General features: G+C 40.2%; 1 protein-coding gene across 1 annotated transcript in view; it reads left to right on the top strand.

The window, feature by feature from the left end:
• LOC135218886 (nucleoporin Nup37-like) overlaps window positions 1-24,855 on the top strand; it is a 168,425-nt gene extending 143,570 nt beyond the window's left edge. Inside the window, exon 4 of the mRNA XM_064255331.1 lies at window positions 24,677-24,855. Coding sequence (XP_064111401.1) covers window positions 24,677-24,692 — 16 coding nt within the window. The 3' untranslated portion in view covers window positions 24,693-24,855. The remainder of the gene's footprint in view (window positions 1-24,676) is intronic.
• The last annotated feature ends 856 nt before the right edge of the window (window positions 24,856-25,711 follow it).

Here is a 25,711-nt window from a genome sequence, read left to right as displayed (position 1 = left end):
TGCCAAAGAAAGGCTCAAACAAACGAAGAATAATTCTAGACTTGTACCGTCTAAACTTATTCATTCGTTGTGACAAGTTCAGAATGCTGACTATCTCGCAGGTGCGGACCTTACTACCCCGTGGGGCCGTCACCACCTCTATTGATCTTACAGACGCATACTATCATGTTCCAGTAGCAAGACACTTCCGCCCGTTCCTAGGTTTCAGGCTAGGGAACCAGGCATTCTCCTTCAAGGTAATGCCTTTCGGGCTCAATGTAGCCCCCAGAATTTTCACAAAATTGGCGGAGACAGTGGTTCAAGAACTCAGGTCTCAGGGAATAATGATCTGAAAAAGTATACAGGCTGGAAATCTCCGACAGTGTTCAAACATCACTACCTCAATTCCTTAGAAGCTCTTAAATTTCCAGCAGTGGCAGCAGGAAACACAGTTTCACCTGACACTGCTTAAGTAGTAATAAGTAGCTTAGATCTAGATCCCCTTTCTACCTGCCTCACTGACATTCTTCCTGTGGCTCTGCCACCATGTAGCCTTGGTCATGCCTTGGATGCCACATGTTGTACATAGTTGTGATGTTTCCTTGTTTTTATTTTAGGATTACTCACACAGAATATTGTATTGTATAATATTGTATTTAAACTTTAAGGTTAATATCAAGTTACTATGTTTACTCTTAAGCCTTTAGTATAATTATCTCTAGTTCATAAGTTTATTTTAGATTATACTAATTAACCTTAATTGTTTTTCATTCTTCCCTTACAATATATATTTGTACTCAATTGTTCCAAGCTTGTGGCCAATTCTCTGTTACTATTTCACGTAGCGACACAGGCTGAGCCCAGAAAAGGGATTTTGACGAAGGAAAAATCTATTTCTGGGCAAGGGCCCGTGTCGCTCAGTGAAATCCCACCCTTCTATTATAACCCGACTCTTGGCCCCAAGCTTGGGAGGCTAACTCCAAGGATGCCGGTAGAGGCGCTGGTGGTAGCATCTGAGGCGCTAGTAGTAGTTGTAGCTAGGGGTGGGCCTTGCATCGGCCCCTCTCTGGTAGAGGGATGAATCTAAATGGTAAGAGACCCGTGGTAGTGGTTTCACTCACCCCAGAAACCATACCGACACCTTTTATATAAGGTGAGCGAGCCAGAATATTCTGGCATTTCCATTTTAGCTTTTTTCTCTGGTATGTTAGCATTAATTTACCTTAGAAATGTGGACTAAAGGCACATTTCACTGGGCGACACGGGCCCTTGCCCAGAAATAGATTTTTCCTTCGTCAAAATCCCTTTATTAAGGTTTAATGGTACTTTTTCCGTATTCATCCAGAAACTGCAATGAAGTATCTCGACCATATGTTGTTGATACCATTCTTTAATACTTATTGATTAAACTGGTATGAATTCAGTAGATTTTCAGTAATGAATGCCTTCCATTTGAAGAGAGGGGAAAATTGGGAATTTGATGTACTGAGAAAGTATTGCACTTCTAAAAAGCACTACAGTATTTTTATTGTACTATTTCATGGGATAATGCTAACTTGAGGTCTCTATGAACTCTTGCATGATGAATACTAGCACTTGGAACTGGGAATTCCCCATATATGCAGGGGATGGGTACCATACCCCCCATGAAAAAAACAAAAATGTTTATACCTTGTTTTCTGGGCCTGGGCTGTGTCGCTCCGTGAAATAGGTTCCTTTAGCACTATTTCTAAGGTAAAATATTGCTATAATACCAGAGAACAGCTAAATTGGAAATGCCAGATTATTCTGGCTCGCTCACCTTTATTATAAGGTGTCGGTACGGTTTCTGGGGCAAGTGAAACCAACTACCACAGGTCCTTTTCCATTTAGCCTCTCCCTACATCAAAAAACCTCAAAAAGAGAGGAGCCGACCTAAGGCTCACTACCTGCTACCGTGTAGGTAGCACCTCTGATGTCATTCCTTTGATAGCACTGCTATGCTGCACACGCGTTTTACTTTGCTGTGTTGTGTTTTTCGCTTTTTGGAACTTTATTTTCACCATGGATCGTCAATCTGCTTCTGCATCCAAGTTAAGGGGATCGGCCGGTTACCGACTTTTTTAACAACAGGTTGTTGATATATAGGGGGTTTGTTAAAGGATATTGTGTGGAACTTCTGGGAAAAAAAAATTTTGTTCAGTGACCTTAGGTTTTGTGACGCCAGAGCTTTTTTTGGCCAAAAATGGCCATTTTCAAAATGCATCTCCTCCTCTGCTTTTTGGTTTCAAGGGATGAGATTTGAACCACATATAAAACACATATGGACCTTCGATATAAAGCCGAGGATTTTTTATTTTTCAATTATTTTTCGAGATATGAATTTTTTTTTTATGAAATTTTCCCAGAAAAATTACAGGAAAAAAAATTGCCAAAAATCAGAAACTCAAAATATTGAAAATCCCCGGCTTTTATTTAACCCTCTTACGCCGAAGCCCTAAAAATCAAAACCTCTCCCGTATGGCACGGCCGGTTTGGAGTGAGCGCGGAAGCGGAAAAAATAATTTTTTCAAAAAATCACTGCGCGCTTAGTTTTGAAGATTAAGAGTTCATTTTTGGCTCATTTTTTTTGTCATTGCCTGAAGTTTAGTATGCAACCATCAGAAATGAAAAATAATATCATTATCATATATAAATAATGCTATATATGGTAGCGAAAAAAAAAATTCATACATAATTGTATTCAAATCACGCTGTGCAAAAAACGGTCAAAGCTAACGAGTTACTTTTTTTTCGTTGTATTGTACACTAAATTGCAATAATTTTGATATATAATACATAGTAAAACAATAAAAGCAACACCGAAAAAATATTATCACAAAATGATGTACGAATTCGTAACGTGCGGACTTTAAAAAATGTTATTTTCAAAAATTCACCGTAAATCTAAATATTGTTCTAGAGACTTCCAATTTGTTTTAAAATGAAGACAAATGATTGAATATTACGATACTGTAAGATTTTTAGATTAGAATTGCAGATTTTGACCATTTCGGACAAGTTAAAGTTGACCAAATGTCGAAATTTTTATATATATTTTTTTATATGCACATATTTCGTAGATGGGAAAAGCTACAACCTTCAATTATTTGTTATTGTATTCCTCATGAATTTGCGCACATTTCGATATATGAAACTCTATAAAACGGCTAATATGAAAAGGAGCAAATATTAGGATAATGCGATGTACGCATTTCGGAGACTTGCGGCCGCGAATCGGTGCGTGGAGGGAAGTTAAATATATTTTTCAAAAATTTACCATAAATCACAATATTGTTCTAGAGACTTCATATTTGTTTCAAAACGAAGATTAATGACTGAATATTACTAGGCCGTAAGAGTTTTAGCTTACAATTGCGTTTTTCAACTATTTCGGTAGAGTCAAATTTGACCGAACGTGGTTTTTTTTCTATTTATCGTGATTTATATGCAAATATTTCGAAAAAAGAGAAAAGCTACAACCTTCAATCATTTTTGGTTGTATTCTACATGAAATTGCGCACATTTTCATATATAAAAATTTATGTAACAGCTAATTTTAAATGGTGCAAACATTTCGACAATCGCACAAAAAAAATTCTAATTTTTTCGGAAGAGTTACCGCGCGGACGTAAAGAAATTTTTTTTTTTTTCATAAATTCACCATAAATCAAAATATTGTGCTAGAGACTTCCAAGTCATTGCAAAATGAAGGTAAATGATTGAATATTACTAGAATATAAGAGTTTTAGCTTACAATTGCGTTTTTCGACCATTTCGGTAGAGTCAAAGTTGACCAAAAGTTGAAATTTTTGCACTTAACGTTATTTATATGAAAATATTTCAAAACTGATAAAGGTTACAACCATGGGTGGTTTTTAGTTGTACTGTGCATGAAATTGCGCACATTTCCATATATAAAACTTTATGTAACGGCAAATTTTAAATGGTGCTAACATTAGGACAATCGCACGAAAAAATTTATCGGAAGAGTTACCGCGCGAACGTAAGGAAAAAGTTTTTTCATAAATTCACCATAAATCGAAATATTGTGCTAGAGACGTCCAATTTGATGCAAAATGAAGGCAAATGATTAAATATTACTATAATATAAGAGTTTTAGCTTACAATTGCGTTTCTCGACCATTTCGGTAGAGTCAAAGTTGACTGAAGGTTGAAATTTTTGCACTTATCGTTATTTATACGAAAATATTTCAAAACTGATAAAAAGCTACAATCATGAGTATTTTTTTGTTGTATTTTACATGAAATTGCGCACATTTTCATATTTAATACTTCATGTAAAGGATAATTTAAAATGGTGCAAAAATTATGTCAAAGTGACGAAATAATTTTTGAGATGTGTCACTGATACTTTTTAGTGCGATAAGAAAGGAATTCGCGCTTGCGTGCCTGCATAGCGATTGTAAACAAAACAACGCCTTGATCCGTGAACTCCCAGCATCCCCCAAGGCGCGTGATTCAAAAGTTTTCGGCTGGTAGGCCTATAAATATTTTTCCGCGAATTTTTAAAAAAACCTTTTTGAGTCGACGTATGATACGTCCATTCGGCATACGGGAGACATTTTGACTTGACGTTTCATACGTCCATTCGGCGCAAGAGGGTTAATCTACCATGTTTCCTCATACTATATATGAAATTTCATTTAGATTGGTTCAATACTAAGGGAGGAGATACATTTTGAAGGTGAAAAACTTATGTTTTGAGAAACAGGCCTTCAAAGTTATAGGTACATAAAGAAAGGTAAAAGACTGTGTTACCATTAATTTTATGGTGTTAGTTTTTATTTTCGAGTATTAATGCAAAATTATTATGAATGGGAATATTAATTAATTGATTATCTTTGTGCCTAAGACACATTATTATAAATTTTAGGCTCCTGGTCCCCCATTGTCTGATCTTGTCATAAGGTATTACTCTAGGGTATCATAGTTGCCTACACTACTCATTGTCGCCAGGTTATGTGGTTATTTAAAATCCTCCGGCTTCATATTCTTGAATTTTCTTGTGTATTTTCTTTCTTTCTGGGAATTTCTTCTTTCTGGCACTCAATCTTCTTTCTTTATCTTGAAGTTCTAGGCTTCGTTGAAGAGCAGAAGATATGCCAAATTCTTGGAAGAGTGTTGCTTTTCTGTATCCAAAGTTATGGTCAAGCACAGTTGTTTGTGCTACAAACTTTACTCTTTGTGCTCCAGCAAACTTAGTCTTGTGTGCTCTGTTCCAAATTTTTGAATGAAAACTTTCATTCGCGTTTTGTGTAAGACCGCGAACACAGCGTTCAAGCAATTCTTTCTCAGACAGTGCTTCATACGCAGCCTTTATTTTCCTTTCACTCTCAGCATCTAAATTGATAACTGTTGAAGAGCTCTTGAACTCTATTTTCTCTCTTTCTTTACCCATTGCTATGCTGCGCTGAAAATAGCACCAAGAATCTTCCCCTTTTGGACAAAATCCATGACGTTGATTTTCTTTGGAACTGAATATATGGTTGAATGATGCCATTATATCCTTCTTCATATCAATCCATGATTTACCAATATTACGTTGGAATGCCCTGCCATAATAATTAGTCATTATGCTAATGTTTGTATCCGACAATTTATTCTTTCCACTTAGAGCACTAAATTTTCTTCTTTTTCCAGTTCTTGTTACTCTCTCTTCTTTTTCATCTTCTCTTAGTCTCTTCATTCTGTTAGTCATTCTTTTCTTTACATTTTAAATTTTCATACGGTCCATTTCCACCGTTCATTGCTAAAACACTATTATAAGCGCTGGAATCTCTGTCTCCAACAAAGGTGGCTGTTACTGACCCTGAGATCTCAGAGACAATGTTACGGTGTCGAAATATCCTGGCTAAAGGTCGACACAATGTTACGGCCTCTGAGAGAGGTCCGCTTCAGGTTTGATATGAAATAATATTAAAAAAAATGTATCAACACAAACAGCTGAAACTGGGGATACGAATATGGAAAGAAACACTAACACAACAAAGGTTTATTTACAAGCTTACTAACAAAGGTAAATGCAGAATGGTAACTCCTATTTACATAAACAGATAGAATCTTACACTGCATGAATTGGGGGAAACAGTGAGGTAATAAGAATACTTGCTAAACAGTTTAGCACTTCGAAGAGGTGGGTTCATAAAAGTAGAGCGGCAATTGCAGACGTCCTCTTGACTCCGTATTGCAGGAACTAGTCTACTTGTAAGACAGGAACTCTCCCCTTTTCTTCTCCGAAGTCTGCTCAACGTAGCGATAACACGGTAGTCCACTCCTGAAGACGACCAGACCAATATCCAACCAACTCTCGAACAACTCTTCTTTTAATTGATACTTCGTCGGTTCCTTTTCCTCGTATCTCACGGAAGATCTCTGCTGCTGCTGATCTCTCACTGATAATCTGATCTGTGGCTCTTACTAACTGGTGATCCCTCTCTTTTATGATCTCTTCCTCTTACGATCGCTCTCTATATCTCCTCCTATTGCTGCTACTTCCTCCGTCGTATTTATACGGCATCCTGGGGGTGGAGCCTACGGGGAGCGTCACAGACTCCCGAGGTTTCTAGACATTCTTAGATGAATCTAGACGAGGTATTGCATCAGAGAATCGCGGCGTTTCTCACGTAACATTGGCGCGTTTTTGCACTCCACAACACGCCCGACGATTCTAGAACAACCACGAGGAAAAGGCGCCTCCAACACGGGCGCGACAACCTCCTTACTGCCGAACTTCTCGAAAATGCGTTCTCCTCTCCTTTATCTTCCTTTGCTATGAAGCAGTTACCATCACACGCCCCCCCCAAAAGAGAAAAAAAAATTAAATCAATTGATTTTATTTTTTTTTCTAAAGAGAAACAAAGATTAAACAGCGGGGAAACAATTCTGCATAAAGTTTTAATCCAGTCAAACACGCACACTTCCCCACTCACACACTCACTCGTGCCGTCGTGTGATAACAGAAAACGGCTATTAGGCTACTCATTCTGAGAAATCTCTAGAGAGGCTACTAACTATAACATTATCCTTCTCTCTTACTTTTTCCATTTTCTGAACTCTGATTACAACTTATAAATACTAAAACACCTCTTGTGTTTTTCTCAAAATTAATCCTACTCAGTAATACTGTTACACGGGCGGAGGCCACAGCACGGGGCGTTGTTTATAATTCTGAAGCAAATTTACATTCATTGCCTTTGCTCTACTCTTACCCACATTAATTCTATGATATGTATTTCCCCTCTTCTCTAAAACTGAAAAAGGACCTTCAAACTTATAAGGTAAAAAGGGACTTTCTCTCGAGACATGTACTAAAACTTTATCTCTTACACACAAACTTCTTTTGTTTGCTCTTAGATTATGTTTCCCTTTAAGTTCCCCTTGACTTCCTTTCACGTTTTCTTTCGCTAAGTGCCAAGCGCTTCCGTTCTCCTCCACTAACTGCCAAACATCTCTTAAATTGTTTTTATAATAATTAAGATTAGTTATGCAATCATCTCTACCCTTACTTCTAGACAAAGTTCCAAACATATTTAGAAATACATTCTCAAAAGATAAGCCTACTGAAGGAATATTACGCAACTGAACTCTGGGAATTACGTGAATCGGTTTCCTTGCAATTTGATATTCAAGACAGCTTAAAACATATCTCTTAAAACATACATAATTTTTCATCTTGGGCCAAAAGTACGTCCTACTAATAGACCTGAAAGTTTCATGTACTCCTAAATGTCCTTGCTCATCATGTGCTAACTTCAAAACTAGTTCACGAAGCTTCCTAGGAACTACTAATTGTTCTATGATTTCCACTTGACTACCTGACTTCGGCCGAACATAACGGCACAAAACTTCATCCTTTAAACAAAAAGTTTCATTACACACATCGAGATCATCATCCAGCTCACATTAAAAAATTCGGGTTAGTGTCTCATCCTCTCTCTGCAACTTGACTAGCTCATCCTTATCCAAAACGTTAGAGCCTAATTCATCACCGTAACTAGTACTAGATACTGGTACATTTACTACGTTACTCTCGACAGCTACGCCTTCCCCATGGCTACTACTGTCCACGATAGAGTTCGGTCTCTCAGCCACACTCATGCCAAGATCAACCTCGCTACCTCTATCACACTCGTTCGAATCCACGAACTCACTCACGTTCGAATCCACGAACAAATTATGACCATAGTTTACGTCTGTATCTAAACCCGACCTAGTTACTACCATTTCAGGCACTGGAATATTCCTCACAACAGGATTCACATTCTTGGATAAAGCTAAGTCATTACCGACAATAATGTCAACGCCTTCAACGGGCAAACTGTCCACAACTGCAAGTTTTACTTTTCCTGACACTACCTGACTTTCTAAATTCAACTTCAACGAAGGAAAAAGAACACAAGTGTTAGGAAATCCACCTAACATGACTTTCTCTTCCATATTGATATCTGCCCTGTTCGGCACACACTGTTCGAATCAGTGAGATAGCAACGCCTGTGTCTCGAAGCAAGACTACTTCTCTCGAATCTACTCCTCCAAGAGAGGAAACTACGCCTTCCGACAGAAATTCACCAAAAACTTTCCTAGTTTCTCTCATCACATCATCCCTACTTGATGAAAGGTTAACTAGAGACAGTGGTTTCTTACCGTCCTTCCCTTCTACTGCACAATTCCTCGCTAAATGCCCTTTCCCATTACATCGGAAACAAGTTAATTCTGAGCCACTATATGCCATTCTACTCTTACAAACCTTAGACGTATGACCAGGTTTTCCACATGTATAACAGGAATAGTCACATTTACTCGCATTGCTATTACTAGGACTGAAACCTTTACTGCTTTGTACTCTACCAGACGAAGGATCATTTCGTTTCTTACTAACATTCAAATTATGAGTTAGACTATATTCGTCAGCTAGCCTAGTTGCTCCTGCTAAAGATACTTCTCGCCTATCCTCTATATAAAGTTTAATCTCAGGGGATACGTTATCTTTGAAGTTTTCTAACAACACTAAGTTCTTCAAACTATCAAAATCCTCAACCTTAGCAGAAGTTAACCAATCAAAAAACAGCCTTTCTAACTTCTTACTGTATTCTACATATGTAATATTTTCATCCTTACTCAAATTTCTATATTTCTTACGGTATGCCTCCGGTACTAGCCTATACGCGCTAAGAACAGTTTCTTTCACAATATCATAATTATCACATTCCTCCTTAGACATGCAACTACAGTGTTCCCCCCATATTCACGTTCTCCGGATTTGCGGACTCACACATTCGCGGATTTCTCTTTGGAACCTATCTAGAAATTATTCGCGGACGGACTCGCCCATTCGCGGAATTTTCCGACGAAAATAATCACTAATTAGTGTATTTTGATGTTTATTTTCATGACTAAATACATTTTTATGATACAAAAATGATTTACTAATTTTCAAATATTAATTTTGATTAATACTGTATTAGTAAGTTTAATAAGTTTAAATGATATCACATAATAAAAATAATAATTCTCTCTCTCTCTCTCTCTCTCTCTCTCTCTCTCTCTCTCTCTCTCTCTCTCTCTCTCTCTCTCTCTCTCTCTCTACTACAAAGATGTATGTTTTTTTGTATGATAAATAAATGATTTACTATTTTCATTAAATATTCTATTAATTTATACAGCAATAATATCAATTCATTAAAGAAAATACCATAGTGAATTAGTAAGATTTTAGCTTATAAATTTTAAAAAAATTATGGAAGAATGAAGGAAATCCCAGTCAGATTCTTTCTCTAACTCCAGGTACTAAAACACAGATATACGTATCAAGTTAAGTGACCGGAGGGGGAAGGAGCTGATTTGTTGCTGCCATCAAGTGGGCATGAAATTTCTCTCTCTCTCTCTCTCCTCTCTCATCTCTCTCTCTCTGAGATAGAGATTTTTATGGTACATATATGCGTAATATGTTTATTAATATTTTCAAATAATAATAATAACTGTAATTACAAAAATCATATATGAAAGTATTTTACAAATACTACGATAATCTCTCTCTTCTCGCTCTTCTCTCTCTCTCTTCCTCTCACTCTATCTCTCTCTCTCCTCTCCTCTCTCTCCTCTTCTTCCGTTCTCTTAAGCGATGTATGTTTTTTTGGATGATGATTTACTAATTTTCAAATATCAATATTAATGTAAACAGCAATAATATAAATTCATTAAAGAAAATACTAAAGTGAATTAGCAAGATTTTAGTTTATAAATAAAAAGAATTATGTAAGAATAAAAGAAAATGCATTTAACCCCGTGTCTTGTAGCCAGCTTGGTTGGCTGGGTTCCAACTGTCAAATCCAGTGGGGAGCGAGTGTTGCAATCTCCGGATTATTGAAATTCTCTCTCTTTTTCTCTTTTGCTGATATGAGATAATTTCTATGGTACATGTGTTGTTTATTAATATTTTTGCATAATAATAATAATATAACTAATCTCAAAATTCACATGTGATAGTATTTTAAAGAAGTACAATAATCTATCCATTTCACTCTTTTAAATAAGGACAACCCTCTCTCTCTCTCTCTCTCTCTCTCTCTCTCTCTCTCTCTCTCTCTCTCCTCTCTCTCTCTTCGCCACACGAGATACTAGCATGTGCTAGTGGTAACTCTCGCCCTCTGTTTGGGCTGGAAGTGTATGTATAAGTATATCTTTAAGGACATTACTACATTTTATGGTAAAATAATAATATACAGTACTAGTTTACAAATAATATTATGTTTAATGAGATTAAACAGTAACAATAACATCTCTCTCTCTCTCTCTCTCTCTCTCTCTCTCTCTCTCTCTCTCTCTCTCTCTCTCTCTCTCTTTCATGTATGTTTATTTGTTTTATAGTGTAAATAAATTATTTACCTTATAACTAATTTTCAGATATTAATAAGATTAATTAAAAATAGCGATTCCCAGGATTCTCTCTCTCTCTCTCTCCATTATTATTCTCTCTGTTTCAGAAATAATTCATAATTTCACTCTTGAGGGTCAAATATATGATGTTGCCATTCATTGGTCTCTCTCTCTCTCTCTCTCTCTCTCTCTCTCTCTCTCTCTCTCTCTCTGTTATTTGCTGTAGGTATATATTTTTAATGGTAAAATGTTTAAGTTTTAAAATTATATTAATACATAACCTCAAAGATTAATGCAGTAATAGGTTAGTAATTTTAGGTATATTTGAAGTAGGATGTTATTAAAGGTATACATTTGGCATCTGAACTTTCAAGATAGGCAGTTATAAGCATTTTTAGTGGTGGTTTTAACTGTTCGCGGGTTTTAACTATTTGCGGGGGTGCCTGGTACACATCCCCCGCGAATACGGGGGGAACACTGTATACACAGTAAGCGCCCTACCACTCAAAACTGATAGCAAATATAAAGTCCACGTTTCTTTAGGAGAACCTACTCGTTCCATTAACTTCTCAAAACACATGAAATATGTCGTAACATCTTCCTCATGGAACTTTGGTACTAATTTCAGCACTGTACTCATACCTAACGAATCAGCTTCGTTTTCGTTCTCGCCTGTCCGACTGTTACGAGTGCTTTGTCTTAACCGCGCAATTTCCAACTCATGCATACATACTTTTTCTCTTTCTTCCTGCTGCATTACCAACATTTCTCTCTCTTGATGCATTTTCCTCGCTTCTCTCTCCCGCGCTCTTTCATCTCTCTCATACTTTTCCCTCTTTCCTTTCAACATACTCACGAAGATCATCCCCCTCTAGACCTAGTAGCTTCCCTAACTCAATAAACTCTTTCACCATCTCACTCATTCTAATTCTTTCTATATCCTCCCTGTTTCAAACTGTTAAAGTGTTGGTAGCCTAGGCAAGGTTGCCACAAATGTTACTGACCCTGAGATCTCAGAGACAATGTTACAGTGTCGAAATATCCTGGCTAAAGGTCGACACAATGTTACGGCCTCTGAGAGAGGTTCGATTTGAAATAATAATAAAAAAAATATATCAACACAAACAGCTGAAACTGGGGATACGAATATAGAAAGAAACACTAACACAACAAAGTTTATTTACAAGCTTACTAACAAAGGTAAATGCAGAATGGTAACTCCTATTTACATAAACAGATAGAATCTTACACTGCATGAACTGGGGGAAACAGTGAGGTAATAAGAATACTTGCTAAACAGTTTGGCACTTCGAAGAGGTGGGTTCATAAAAGTAGAGCGGCAATTGCAGACGTCCTCTTGACTCCGTATTGCAGGAACTAGTCTACTTGTAAGACAGGAACTCTCCCCTTTTCTTCTCCGAAGTCTGCTCAACGTAGCGATAACGCGGTAGTCCACTCCTGAAGACGACCAGACCAATATCCAACCAACTCTCAAACAACTCTTCTTTTAATTGATACTTCGTCGGTTCCTTTTCCTCGTATCTCACGGAAGATCTCTGCTGCTGCTGATCTCTCACTGATAATTTGATCTGTGGCTCTTACTAACTGGTGATCCCTCTCTTTTATGATCTCTTCCTCTTACGATCGCTCTCTATATCTCCTCCTATTGCTGCTACTTCCTCCGTCGTATTTATACGGCATCCTGGGGGCGGAGCCTACGGGGAGCGTCACAGACTCCCGAGGTTTCTAGACATTCTTAGATGAATCTAGACGAGGTATTGCATCAGAGAATCGCGGCGTTTCTCACGTAACATTGGCACGTTTTTGCACTCCACAACACGCCCGACGATTCTAGAATAACCACGAGGAAAAGGCGCCTCCAACACAGGCACGACAACCTCCTTACTGCCGAACTTCTCGAAAATGCGTTCTCCTCTCCTTTATCTTCCTTTGCTATGAAGCAATTACCATCACAGTGGCATAGCAGAATCCCAAATCTTGCGACCTTGAAAACATCCTTATGGCGCCTTCTGTTAAAATCCCTCCTGATGTACCTTCATAGTTTATATTACAATCTTCATCATGAAGGGTTCTCCACACGTTGAAATCTTCTTCTGTTATTTTCATTTCTTTTAGTTCAGTCGTTTTAGCGGCACATGGTTTGCAAACTTTGTTCATCACTTCAAAGTCTATCACATATTCTGTGCACACTTCTATTATGACTCCCATACCTACATTAGAAACATGGCCTCTTTTCATCCATGTCCCATCGTAGGATACGTCAATATTGAGTATTCCATTTTCATCAGGCACAATTCCCATATATTTCCTGTAGTATGTTCTTATATTTTCAAAGATTTTCTTTTGTTTCATCTGAAAATATGTATCCATTTTATCATGAAGATATCTAAGATGGCGTGAATACTTGCTATTTCCCATTGGTTTTATACCAAGTGTTCCTTGTAATCTCTTCAGTCCCACGAATCCATAATCTTCCAACAAAGAATGATAGATTACTGCCACATTGGTTTTGTAAATTGGTGCCTTCCTTCCTTCTGTAGAAATCTGTGGGCATTTTGCGGGTTCTGAAATAATTTTCCCTCTGCATTAAGGACATATCTTTTTTACTAGTGTCTCAAATCCATCCCTTGCAAAATGGATCCTCGGAATTACTTTGCATACACAATTCGGTATTCGTGATTCAAGTAATTTTTCAAATCTTGCTTCACTTATTATTATTATTTTATTTTCACTATCGTTGATAATAGCTTCCGATCTACTGCTTTCTTCTTCTAAAATATCACTGCCCTTTAGCAGTGATGAACGAATAAAAAGACGATTAGGGGTGGATGTGGTTGGTCTCTGGTCAGCAGAGATCATACCGTGCGCCATTTGCTGCGCGGCCTCTCTCTCTCCCGTCGTCGCTTCATTCCCCTCTATAGCAATAGTTTCTTGAATTCTCTGTTCTACTTCTTCGATGGGGATATCCAATTAGCTTTTCCGCATTCTAGAGGCATGAAGTGAAGTCTTGGACCTTTTAGGCATGGTGAAAAACTAAAAACACCGCAGAAAACACAGAGTTCAGTCAAGGCTAGCGAGCGTGAAAAAATGCGACCTTATAACATGCAAGTTTTATAGGCAACTGTTGGCCTGTGGCCATGCGCTGAGCCTCATGACTCATGATGCGTGCTTTGTCTTGTCTAGGAATAACTAAGAAGGTACCAATTAGGCTATTATTGACATTATATATTTCATTTCAAAGGAAGTTTTCGTAACATATATCACAAAAACTATACCAGACTAAATCATTTGCGCTACTGGTGTTTTGTGGGTATGAGGTTATTGTTATATTTCAGGCCATAACTAGAAAAGTAAGGTGAATTTTAGCATAATACTTCGTGGACACATTCTTGAATGCTCTACGAAGCCATAGAATTTTTTTCAGCAAATCAAATATGTTTCATATTTTTGGGTTTTTTAGGCAGCCAATCCCCTTAAGTACTGCTATTATAGTTGACACTATTTAGGGGCTGCCCTTGGCTAATTTTAACCGAATTATTTAGGTTTTTATGAGTCGACGACCCACGCGGAGCCGGCCCCGAGCCACCACAGCGGCGCGCTCCTTTGTGTCTCCTCATTTCATGTCTCACATGGTCTTCCGTACCGAGTGAGCTCAAATTATTATGGCAGTATTGTTATGTTATGAATTGTGATGCATTATTGACGATTTAGTCTCTACACAGGGGATTTTACCGAGCATGTGTTCCCGTTTCGTAGCCTATCGGAACCCTACCGACCCAGTTTTCATGCATGCACGTTCCTTGTTGGTTAGGTTACCTTGTTAGGCTCTGTTAGATTTATGCTAGTCCTACTTTTAGTCCTAGCCCTACCCTGGCTGCCTGTCCCACGTTTATTCGTCACGACACTAGGCCAGCTGCTCGGAGTTACCAGGTCTTGACCACCCTTCCCGGTTGGTCCTTCCTAGTCCCTCCAGGACGTTCCTCTTTCTCTTCACCTCATTTTATTTCCCTTTCCCCCAGTGTAAACGTACATTTCATTTTATTTTATCTCATATCTGTGAGTCGGCTACGGTTGGCCTATAGGCCTTCCCTTTGCCTGGCCTTCTTCACCTCGTGTGTGTCCACACCCAACCGTGAGAAGTCCAGACGATCACGTAGTAGCCACCACGCTGCCGCTCCTCTCCCTCCCCCACGTCTCCCACCTAGGTGGAGTGATATCTCACTCACGTTGTTGCTGACAGCCGATCCGAGTACCCCCTCGGGGGATGGAGGGAGGCCCCCACGGGGACCCATGGTGTGCGGGTGGCGCTACCCAGCCGTTCTCATCCCAGAGTAGGGGAGGAGCTCGGCTTTACCCAGCCTCGGCCGGCCGCCAGGCTCGGGTGAGCTTGGCTCCCCTCGGCTCTCTGGGCCATAGCCCTGCCTTTAGTCACCCCCTCCCACCTGCTCTGGCGGAACCAGGATTCCAGCATAGCCGGACTCCTTGAGGGTGCTGACTGTTTGGAGACTGCAGCCTCCGGCAGGATTACATTATGTCATGTATCACATTTATATTTTCCTGTGTATTTGTCTTAGTTTAACTTTCGAAGTCACTGTGCTTCTCCGGGAGCTACCCCTCCCTTTTTAGTTTAAGTGTTAAGGCGGAGTTACCAAGCTGCGCCGCCTTACCCATTCTCTCCCATCTCGACACCCGGTACCTGCTTGGACTACTCCTTCTCCGGTGTATGGCAATAGTAGCTACCCCGATTCAGTAGTTTTCTGTTGTCCGGTGTCACCGGAAACACTGTTAACTACTTGCTACTAGCTCTACCAGATTCTCCAGCATGGTGCATGGCAAGAGAAGGCCAAGACGGGTATAATTCTACAACACCGGAACACTCCGGTGTTATGGCATGTCAACCACGGACATGGTCCAAACGGTTAACAATGGTACTCTTGTATCATTCCATTTACAGGCCACCCATTGTATGGAGACCGGCTGCAACACCGTCCTCCAGGATCCCTGTGGGCACGATGTCTGCCGGACCCACGCCACCTGCGCAGTCCAACTAGAAGGTTCAGTAGTGTTGCATCACAAGAACTGTATCACCTGCTACGATCTCGTGGAACGAGTCTCCTCTGATGTAAGTGACTCTCCGGTGTGTACATAATGATACAAGGTGGACCATTGTAATATATATGTCAAACATATGCCTCCTAAGTTAAGTTACAATAATAAGAGTTAAGTTTGAGTTTAACACTAACCCTTCTCTTACAGGGAGCCCAGTCTGTTCGGGATACTGCTCTTTCCACCCTCAAGGTATGGGTGGGCGGCTTCGGCCGAAATGTAGCCAAGGCAAGGCCATACATCCTCTCCCAAGAGATGGCTACTTTGATCTTCCCTGGGGGGAGGAGCACTGGCTACGTGGACCCCGAAGTAGCAGCTCCCCTCATAGCATCTATTCAAGACGCAGTGTCCTAACTCCCAGAGGAGACTTCGGCGCAGGAGGTCGCAGAAGAGGTCGCGGCACTCGATCTTGACGTCGAGCCCATGACAGTGGACGGCATGGGCAACGGTAAGGATGCTAGTGAGGCAAGTTTTGTAGGTGCTCAAGGCCTCCCCTTGAGCACATCTAGACCTTCTTCCCCTTCCTCTTCTACTTCCTTCCAGGGATTCTCATGGGGATTTCCATCATCTGGATCGAAATCCCTCTCGGCGATCCCTAAAGTCAAGGGCAAGCGTGACTCTAAATCGCTGCCAAAGCCCCTTCCTAGAAAGCCAAGTACCAGCCAAGTCCATAAAACTCCGGCTCACCATCCCGGAGGGGACAAAACCAAACATGGGTCTCTCTCCAGGGGGTCGAAGACCAAGTCCTCCAAGGAAAGAACCCACTCTTCCTCTGCCGAACCTGTGGCATCCACCTCTAAAGGTGCGATACCAAAGGTATTCAAGGAGAGGACAGAGCCCCCCTCCTTTGACCAGGAAGCATTCGCATCCAACATGATGCAACAAACGGGAACATGGTTGGAAACTTGGTCAACACCAAGTTTCAAGAGATTCTGGAAAGGCTGGTCACACAGGAGACCATAGTCGCAGGTCTCCAGCAAGGCGTAGCGTCGGGGCTTCAACAAGCCAGCCAAGCAGCCCAAGGCCAGCTTATGCCATATTCCTCCACTCTCCCTCCCTTCCCACAAGCAACCCATGGAGGGTGGCTAATTATGCACCTTTCGTAAACGGCATCCTTACGATTGAGGGCTGCGGAACTCGAAGGATTGAGGACTTGGAGTTCCACCCGCCAGGGTTGCAAGCTCCTTTCATAGGCTATGTCCGTCTTATGGAATCTGCCTTGATCAGGGAGGACAAGGTCCCGAAAGAGATGTTTATCCTTTCTCGGGACCAGGCACAACAGGCTTGGATCCGTAACCTCGATGAATGGCAGTGTGTAAACACTAAGGTTACGGCCTTCAGGAGTTCCTTCACAATTTTCACTGTGGACGCGGAGACCCCAATCCCGTTCACATCTAAAATGGCAGAACTCACTCTGCAAGCTGCAATGAAAGATGAGCCTATGCCACAGCTCCGGGAGACGGAATCAACATCTCTGCTACTTCCCGGAATAGATGACCTCTGGGTCGACCTCCCAGCCACCTTCTCGGTTGGCAAACTCAAACCTTACTGTGCCATCTCTCTATTTAGTGAGAGACTACCCAGGCTGTCTGATGGGCTCCTCCAGACAGAATTCGATGCTAGGACACGGCTTGCGAGATCCCTCAACGTAATAGTCATGACGGAGCAGCGGCTCTTATCTATGCACAAGAGCCGTTGTTCAATATCATTGCTAAGGCACAATTGCTAAGTATGCAATGTGACTTATATGATTTTGTTGTGGCTAGGAGGAACTGCAGGAAGCATGTCCTAGCAGAATCCACTATCAGGCATGAACCCAACAAACTCCTGGCCTCTTCTATATGGGGAGAGGGTCTTTTTCCAACCTCAGCGGTAAACGAGGTGCAACATGAGGCTGCTAGGTTGAACCAAAGCCTAAGGGTTCGGTGGGGATTAGTCTCCAAAAGAAAATTGGAGTCTTCCACATCGAATCCCAAAGCCAAGAAAAAGCCTAGGAAGTTCCAGCCCTTCCAGGCACCGCAGCAGCAAGCTTTGGTTCAGGCAGTACTGGTTCCCCAACCCTCAACCTCCAAGAGCCAACCCCAACAGCAGTTCGTGCTGTTGACACAGCCCCAACAGCCGCAGGCGTCACTCCTTTGCTGTCTCCCCAGCCTTCAACCCCACCTTTGAAAGCCAGGCATTTCAGGCCTTCAATAGGTTCGGAAGGGGCAGCAGAGCTAGAGGCGCCTTTCGTCAACGAGGAGGCGGAAGGGCTACCAGCAGAGGCAGAGGTTCACGCGGAGGACGTGGAGGCCGCCCATCAGCAACCCAGTGAGAACCTCCAGGTAGGAGGGAGGCTGTACCTCTTTCGTCAATGTTGGAGGTTCAGCAATTTGGCCCAAAGTATTGTGTCCAAAGGTCTGGGCTGGAGTTGGATCCAAGGTCCACCTCCACCCAACACCTTCTATCTGGAACCAACAGCGGAATTGATAGAGTATTCCCGCGATCTCCTTTAAAAAGTAGTGTCAAGAGTCAAACATTTAAAATTTCAAGGTCGCTTGTTCAGTGTGCCAAAGAAAGACTCAGATAAACGAAGAGTAATCTTAGACTTGTCCCGTCTAAACTTATTTATTCATTGCGACAAGTTCAAGATGCTGACCATTTCACAGGTGCAGACCTTACTTCCCCGTGGGGCCGTCACCACCTCTATAGATCTTACAGACGCCTACTATCATGTCCCGATAGCAAGACTTCCACCCGTTCCTAGGCTTCAAGTTAGGGAACCAAGCCTACTCCTTCAAGGTAATGCCCTTCGGGCTCAACATAGCCCCCAGGATATTTACAAAGTTGGCAGATACGGTAGTCCAGGAACTAAGGTCTCAGGGGATCATGGTAGTAGCCTATCTGGACGATTGGCTCGTGTGGGCCTCAAGCATCGAAGCTTGACGCAAAGCAACCGCCACTGTCATCAGTTTTCTGGAATACTTAGGATTCAAAATAAACAGGACAAAGTCCTGGCTAACCCTGGCGTCCCGTTAACAGTGGCTGGGAATTCATTGGAATTTGGATTCGCGCGCACTATCAATCCCACCGTTGAAAAGGAGAGAAATAGCCAAGGCAACCAGACAATTTCTCAAATGCAAACAGACGTCCCGAAGAAACCAAGAAAGGATCTTAGGTTCTCTCCAATTCGCTTCAGTGATGGACGTCCTGTTGAAAGCCAAACAAAGATATAAATCGAGTTTGGCGTTCAAAAGCGAACAAAAGATTCCGGGACAGATTAGCTCTGATTCCGGCGATCTTACAGAAGCGTCTTCGTCCCTGGACGGAGGTCACGAACTTGTCAAAGACAATTCCGCTACAGTTCCCTCCGCCGGCCTTAGTGATCCACACAGATGCAACACTAACAGGTTGGGGAGGGTACTCACAGTACAAGGAACATGGTCCCTTCAATTCCACCAGCTTCATATCAATGTACTGGAAGCCATGGCGGTGTTCCTCACCCTGAAGAAACTTCGCCCAGCCAAGAAATCTCATATCAAGCTGGTGCTCGACAGTGCAGTGGTAGTACACTGCATCAACAGGGGCGGTTCCAAATCAAGCTACGTGAACCATGTCATGATAGCCATCTTTTCACTAGTAGGCAAAAACAAGTGGCACCTATCAGCCACTCACCTTGCCGGAATAAGGAACGTGGTGGCGGATGCGCTATCACTCTCAGTCCCACTGGAGTCCGAATGGTCCCTGGACAAGAAGTCATTCAGTTGGGTATGTCAGCTATTACCGGGGCTTCAGGTGGATCTCTTCGCCACGGAGTCGAACCACAAACTCCCTTGTTATGTGGCCCCCAACCTGGACCCTCTGGCTTATGCCACGGACACATTGGCTATAGATTGGAATCAATGGAACAAGATTTACCTTTTTCCTCCGGTGAATCTTCTCATGAAAGTTCTGAACAAGCTCAGGACATTCAAGGGTCACGTCGCTCTGATAGCTCTCAATTGGCCCAAGAGCAATTGGTTCCCTCTTCTGCTGGAGTTGGGTCTCCGCCCTCAACGGATTCCCAACCCCAGGCTGTCACAGCTGGTGCAAACGCGGACTGTGTTCGCTTCCTCAGGAATTCAGAAAGCCCTAACTTTATGGACTTCATGAAGTTTGCAGCACAGAGGGATGCTGATATCGATCCTCAGAACATCATGTTCTTAGAATCTGATAAACGTGAATCAACCCTTCGTCAATACAATTCAGCAGTTAAAAAACTGGCTGCTTTCCTGAAGGAATCTAATGCACAAACCATGACCACAAATCTTGCAATCTCCTTTTTCAGGTCATTATTTGGAAAAGGTTTGGCAGCTAGTACCATCACTACTAACAAATCAGCTCTGAAAAAGATTTTCCAATTCGGATTCAAGATAGATTTAACGGATTCATACTTTACATCTATCCCCAGAGCTTGCGCCAGGCTCAGACCTACTGAGAGGCCCAAGTCAGTGTCATGGTTCTTAAATGATGCTCTTAAGTTAGCCTCAGATACTAACAATACCTCGTGTGATTATCTAGCCCTATTGAGGAAAACACTATTCCTCATAAGCTTAGCCTCAGGAGCTAGAATTTCAGAACTGTCAGCCTTATCTAGAGACCCAAGTCATATAGAATTTCTCCCTTCAGGGGAAGTGTTACTTTCTCCAGATCGCCAATTTCTTGCCAAAAATGAGGATCCATTAGATAGGTGGGCCCTGTGGAAAATTGTTCCGCTTCCACAGGACCCATCCCTATGCCCAGTCACTTCATTGAAAGCTTACTTAGACAGGACAACCTTGAAATCTTCTGGACCTCTATTTATTAGAGAAAAAGGTGGCACAATCTCCCTAAAAGGTATTAGGCAACAAATTTTATATTTTATCAAACAAGCCAACCCGCAGTCCTTCCCGCAGGTACATGATATTAGGGCTATAGCTACCTCAATAAACTTTTTCCAACATATGAAATTTGAAGATCTGAAGAAGTACACTGGCTGGAAATCTCCGACAGTATTCAAACACCATTATCTTAAGTCCTTAGAAGCCCTTAAGTATCTGGCGGTAGCGGCGGGAAACACAGTTTCCCCCGATACCGCCGGAGATAGTAGTCAGTAGTCCAGCTTATGTCTCTCCTTTGCCTTCTCCTTACTACCGGCCTCATTAGCATTCTTGCCTTAGCCCAGTTACATCACAGCCGTACTGGTCCTTGGATGTAACATATTGTACATATTAATTAGTTCATAAGAACCTTCCATCTAAATGTATATTTACTATGATGATTTATGTTTTATATAGTTTTAAGGTTGTATAGTCTATGTTACCCACTTGTAACTTAATCTAGATTATAATGAACTAACCTTAATTGTTTTTCATTTGCCCTTTTTGAAACTATTTTGTGTACTTCCTCTTTCCAAGCTTGGTATTTTCTCTGGTACTATTTCACGGAGCGACACGGGCCAGGCCCAGAAAAGGGATTTTGACGTAGGAAAAATCTATTTCTGGGCGAAGGGCCCGTGTCGCCCAGTGAAATCCCACCCTTACCTTTTTTTGCCCCCCCTGTGTAGACCAAGCTTGGGTGCTGTCTGCAGGAATGACGTCAGAGTTGCTACCTACACGGTAGCAGGTAGTGAGCCTTAGGTCGGCTCCTCTCTTTTGGAGGTTTTTTGATGTAGGGAGAGGCTAAATGGAAAAGGACCTGTGGTAGTGGTTTCACTCGCCCCAGAAACCATACCGACACCTTATAATAAAGGTGAGCGAGCCAGATTATTGGCATTTCCAATTTAGCTGTTCTCTGGTATTATAGCAATATTTTACCTTATAAATAGTGCTAAAGGAACCTATTTCACTGGGCGACACGGACCCTTCGCCCAGAAATAGATTCTTCCTAGGTCAAAATCCCCTTTTTCAATAGTTTTATCACAAAAAGTGCATTTTATGATGAAATTGATAAAAGAACAGGAATTTGTGGATATTTTTCATAGAAAAATGTTACATATAGGCAAATTTCCTCTGAAAAAAGGAGGTATGTGTTCCAGAGAGAAATCTGCATACAGGCAGTCCCCGGGTTACAACGGGGGTTCCATTCTTAAGATGCGTCGTAACCCGAAAATCGTCGTAAGCCGGAACGACGTTGTTGAAAACATGTCCACAGGGAAAATTTCACTAATTTGCAATTTTTCATAGGGCCGTATCTCTAAAATTATCACTAATTTACTTTTTTCATGTGCAACACTGTGTATTCACAAATTACTGTATATTTTCATTAAAATACAAGAGAGAGAGAGAGAGAGAGAGAGAGAGAGAGAGAGAGAGAGAGAGAGAGAGAGATTACATAAAACCATTAAATTCGTTGACCATTGTATGGCATTGTTACTTTCCCAGCTCCGAGTGTCACTGGAGTTATGAGGTAGGGAAATTGATACAGAAAAAGACGAAGGGAAGAATTTTCTTTTGAAATTAGTTATCGTATTATTACCACTTCTATTATTATTATTATTATTATTATTATTATTATTATTATTTGAAAATATAATAAACACGTGCATCTACCATAAAAATTCTCTCATCTCAGTAAGAAAGAGGAATTATCCTTACAAGTGAAATGGAAAGGTCATTTTCATCTCTTTAAAATACGACCATTATGAATTTTGTAATTACAGTTTTATTATTATTATTATTATTATTATTATTATTATTATTATTATTATTAAATAACTGAAATTATCAATAAACATTTTACATACTAGTACCATAAAAGTTCTTTCATCTCGGTAGAGAGAGAGAGAGAGAGAGAGAGAGAGAGAGAGAGAGAGAGAGAGAGAGAGTGTTTATCTCTCTCTGTTCTCTCAAAAAATACTTATAACGCTTCCAGCGAAAGAGAGGGAGGGAGTTACCACTATGACACATTATTATCTTGTGTGGCAAAAGAGAGAGAGAGAGAGAGTTGACCTTAATTAAAAGTGACATGGATAGATTAGTATTGTATTTCTTTAAAATACTATCACATATGAATTTTGTAATTACAGGTTATTATTATTATATTTATTATATATTATTATTATTATTCTTATTATTATTATTTATTATTATTTGAAAAGTATAAAAAACCCAAAAAAAAAATAGTACAAGTACATAAAAAATCTCGAGTCTCAGTAAATGAGAGAGAGAGAGAGAGAGAGAGATGGGAGGAGAGAGAGAGAGAGAGAGAGAGAGAGAGAGAAGAGAGAGAGAGAGAGAGAAGGGGGTGGGGGGGAATTTCATGAGCACTTGATGGCAACACAGCAGCTCTTCCCCCTCCTGTCACAAAACTTGATATATCTGACAGTTTTAGTACCTGGAGTTAGAGAAAGAAGACACGGATTTCCTTCATTCTTCCATAATTTTTTAAATATATAAGCTAAAATCTTACTAATTCACTATGGTATTTTCTTTAATGAATTGATATTATTGCTGTATAAATTAATATTAATATTTGAAAATAGTAAATCATTTATTTATCATACAAAAAAAACATACATCTTTGTAGTAGAGAGAGAGAGAGAGAGAGAGAGAGAGAGAGAGAGAGACGAGAGAGAGAGAGAGAGACGGGGGGGGGTGAGAGAGAGAGAGAGAGAGAGAATTATTATTTTTATTATGTGATATCATTTCAACTTATTAAACTTACTAATACAGTATTAATCAAAATTAATATTTGAAAATTAGTCAATCATTTTTGTATTATTAAAATGTATTTAGTCATGAAAATAAACATCAAAATACACTAATTAGTGATTATTTTCGTCGGAAAATACAAAAAGAGAGAGAGAGAAACTATGGTTTTTATATCCAAGTCTAAGTAGAGTGTAAATGGATTCTTTAAGTGAAATAATGTTTCAATGATATTTTGCTGTTTTGTATTAAAGGATATGTATACTGTTTGAGAACGCGTTCCTTATCCTTTACTATGGTTACCATACAGTTTAATAGCATAAATTAATTTATGCGCCCTCCGCTCAGAAACTAGTTCTGCGTATGAGGTATAGTTAAAAAGCATAAAAAACCATCGTAACCTTGGAATTTGCGTTGTAATCTAACCAGAAACTTAGTTTTGTTTTTATTACTGGAAGCAAGCAATAATTTTTTCATTATTTGCGCTTTTGGACTGTTATAAACTTTGCACATCGCAAGCTAGTATTCATTCGCTCGGAAACTACTTCCGCATATGAGGCGTCACTAAAAAAATTCGAAAAATACAACATAAAAAGTGTCGAAAATCATCATAACCTCAAAATTTTTGTTGTAATCTAACCAGAAACTTATTTTGATTAATATACTGTGCTAAACTATAAAGGATTTTTATCATAGTATGCGTTTTTTAAAAGCGTCGTTAACTCGGAGTGTCGGAAGTGTCAGCGTCGTACCCCCGGAACAAATGTCGTAACCCAGGGCGGATTTTTCAATGAATATTTAAGAAAAAGCGCCGTAGCCTCGGAACGTCGTAACCCGAAGCCGTCGTAACCCGGGGACTGCCACTTGAATACGGAGTCCGCAAATATGGGGAGTTGGCTGTAAAAACTTGCTTGACCTCTGGTAGCTATGAGGTTTTATGTATTTTAAGTTTCTCTTCCTTGCCAGATATGATACCAAATGTGGCTAATATAACTTTTTTTTTCCAGATTGTTGGTGGCATAAGCTGGCATCAGAATTACCCTTATTTAGTTGTAGGGTCTGACCGACAAATTCTTTTTTGGAAAATTAACAACATATAATATTTGCCAGCTTTTGTATTGCATCTGTGTGTTTCTGGAAAATGTCTGTTGATGTTAGTTAGAATAAAGGAAATGTTTTTGTTGTACATAGGTTTTTTATTGATCCTGGGAATTTTATAATGGCTAACTTTTGATACATTTCTGTTAAGAGAAATTAAACTATTCACTTATCATAAATAGGCATCTTCCTTTTTATTCAGTTCTCAAAACAAACAAGATTTAAATGAGTCTCAGAGCATATCCTTTGAAGCAAGGGCTTCTTTTCAGGATTAAATAGCGGCTCTATGAGGTATCTTTGAAGAGCCCTTCAAATGTTGTTCTCCATCCCCAAAGAAATCTATCATTTTGCTTTGTTATGTATTTGTTTTGTTGTACAGAGGTGTGGTCTTATTTTCAATTAGTCATGTGTAAATAATCCTGATACTATTTAGAGAAATAGATCTAGTCTATGACAGCTGAACTGAAGTTGCTTTTTCAGATACTGAAAGATTATCATCAACATTTTACTATATTAGTGAATGGTATTCAGGATACTACTAAAAGTGCATTGTTCCTACACAATATACGAGCCCTCGGCCCTTTACACTAGGAATTACTTGAGGCAAAGCTGGAACAAGGCCATTAAAACTCTTAAACAAGGTGATTGGGCAGTAACTGCAAGTCCGGTAGGCAGGGAGACCGGGAGAGGAAGGCACAGGTACGAGTTGGTAAAGCCACGCTGGGATATGATGTGAAATAACAATTCCCAATAAATATCACCAACATCAAAAGCACTAAACCCTAGGAACACCAAAACACAATTGATATAACTAAACAATGTACATAAAGATTAGGAACCTTACCTTAAATGTTACATAAACACCTACCTTTGTAGGTCAAGCCTACACTCTTTTGACACAATGAGGGCAAAAGGCCTGTTTTCTCAAAAGGCCACCGTGATCT

Source organism: Macrobrachium nipponense, chromosome 1, assembly GCF_015104395.2.
Source record: "Macrobrachium nipponense isolate FS-2020 chromosome 1, ASM1510439v2, whole genome shotgun sequence".
NCBI classification, from domain to species: Eukaryota; Metazoa; Arthropoda; class Malacostraca; order Decapoda; family Palaemonidae; genus Macrobrachium; species Macrobrachium nipponense.
The sequence above is the reverse complement of the archived record's forward strand: the minus strand, read 5'-3'. Positions and strand labels throughout refer to the sequence as shown.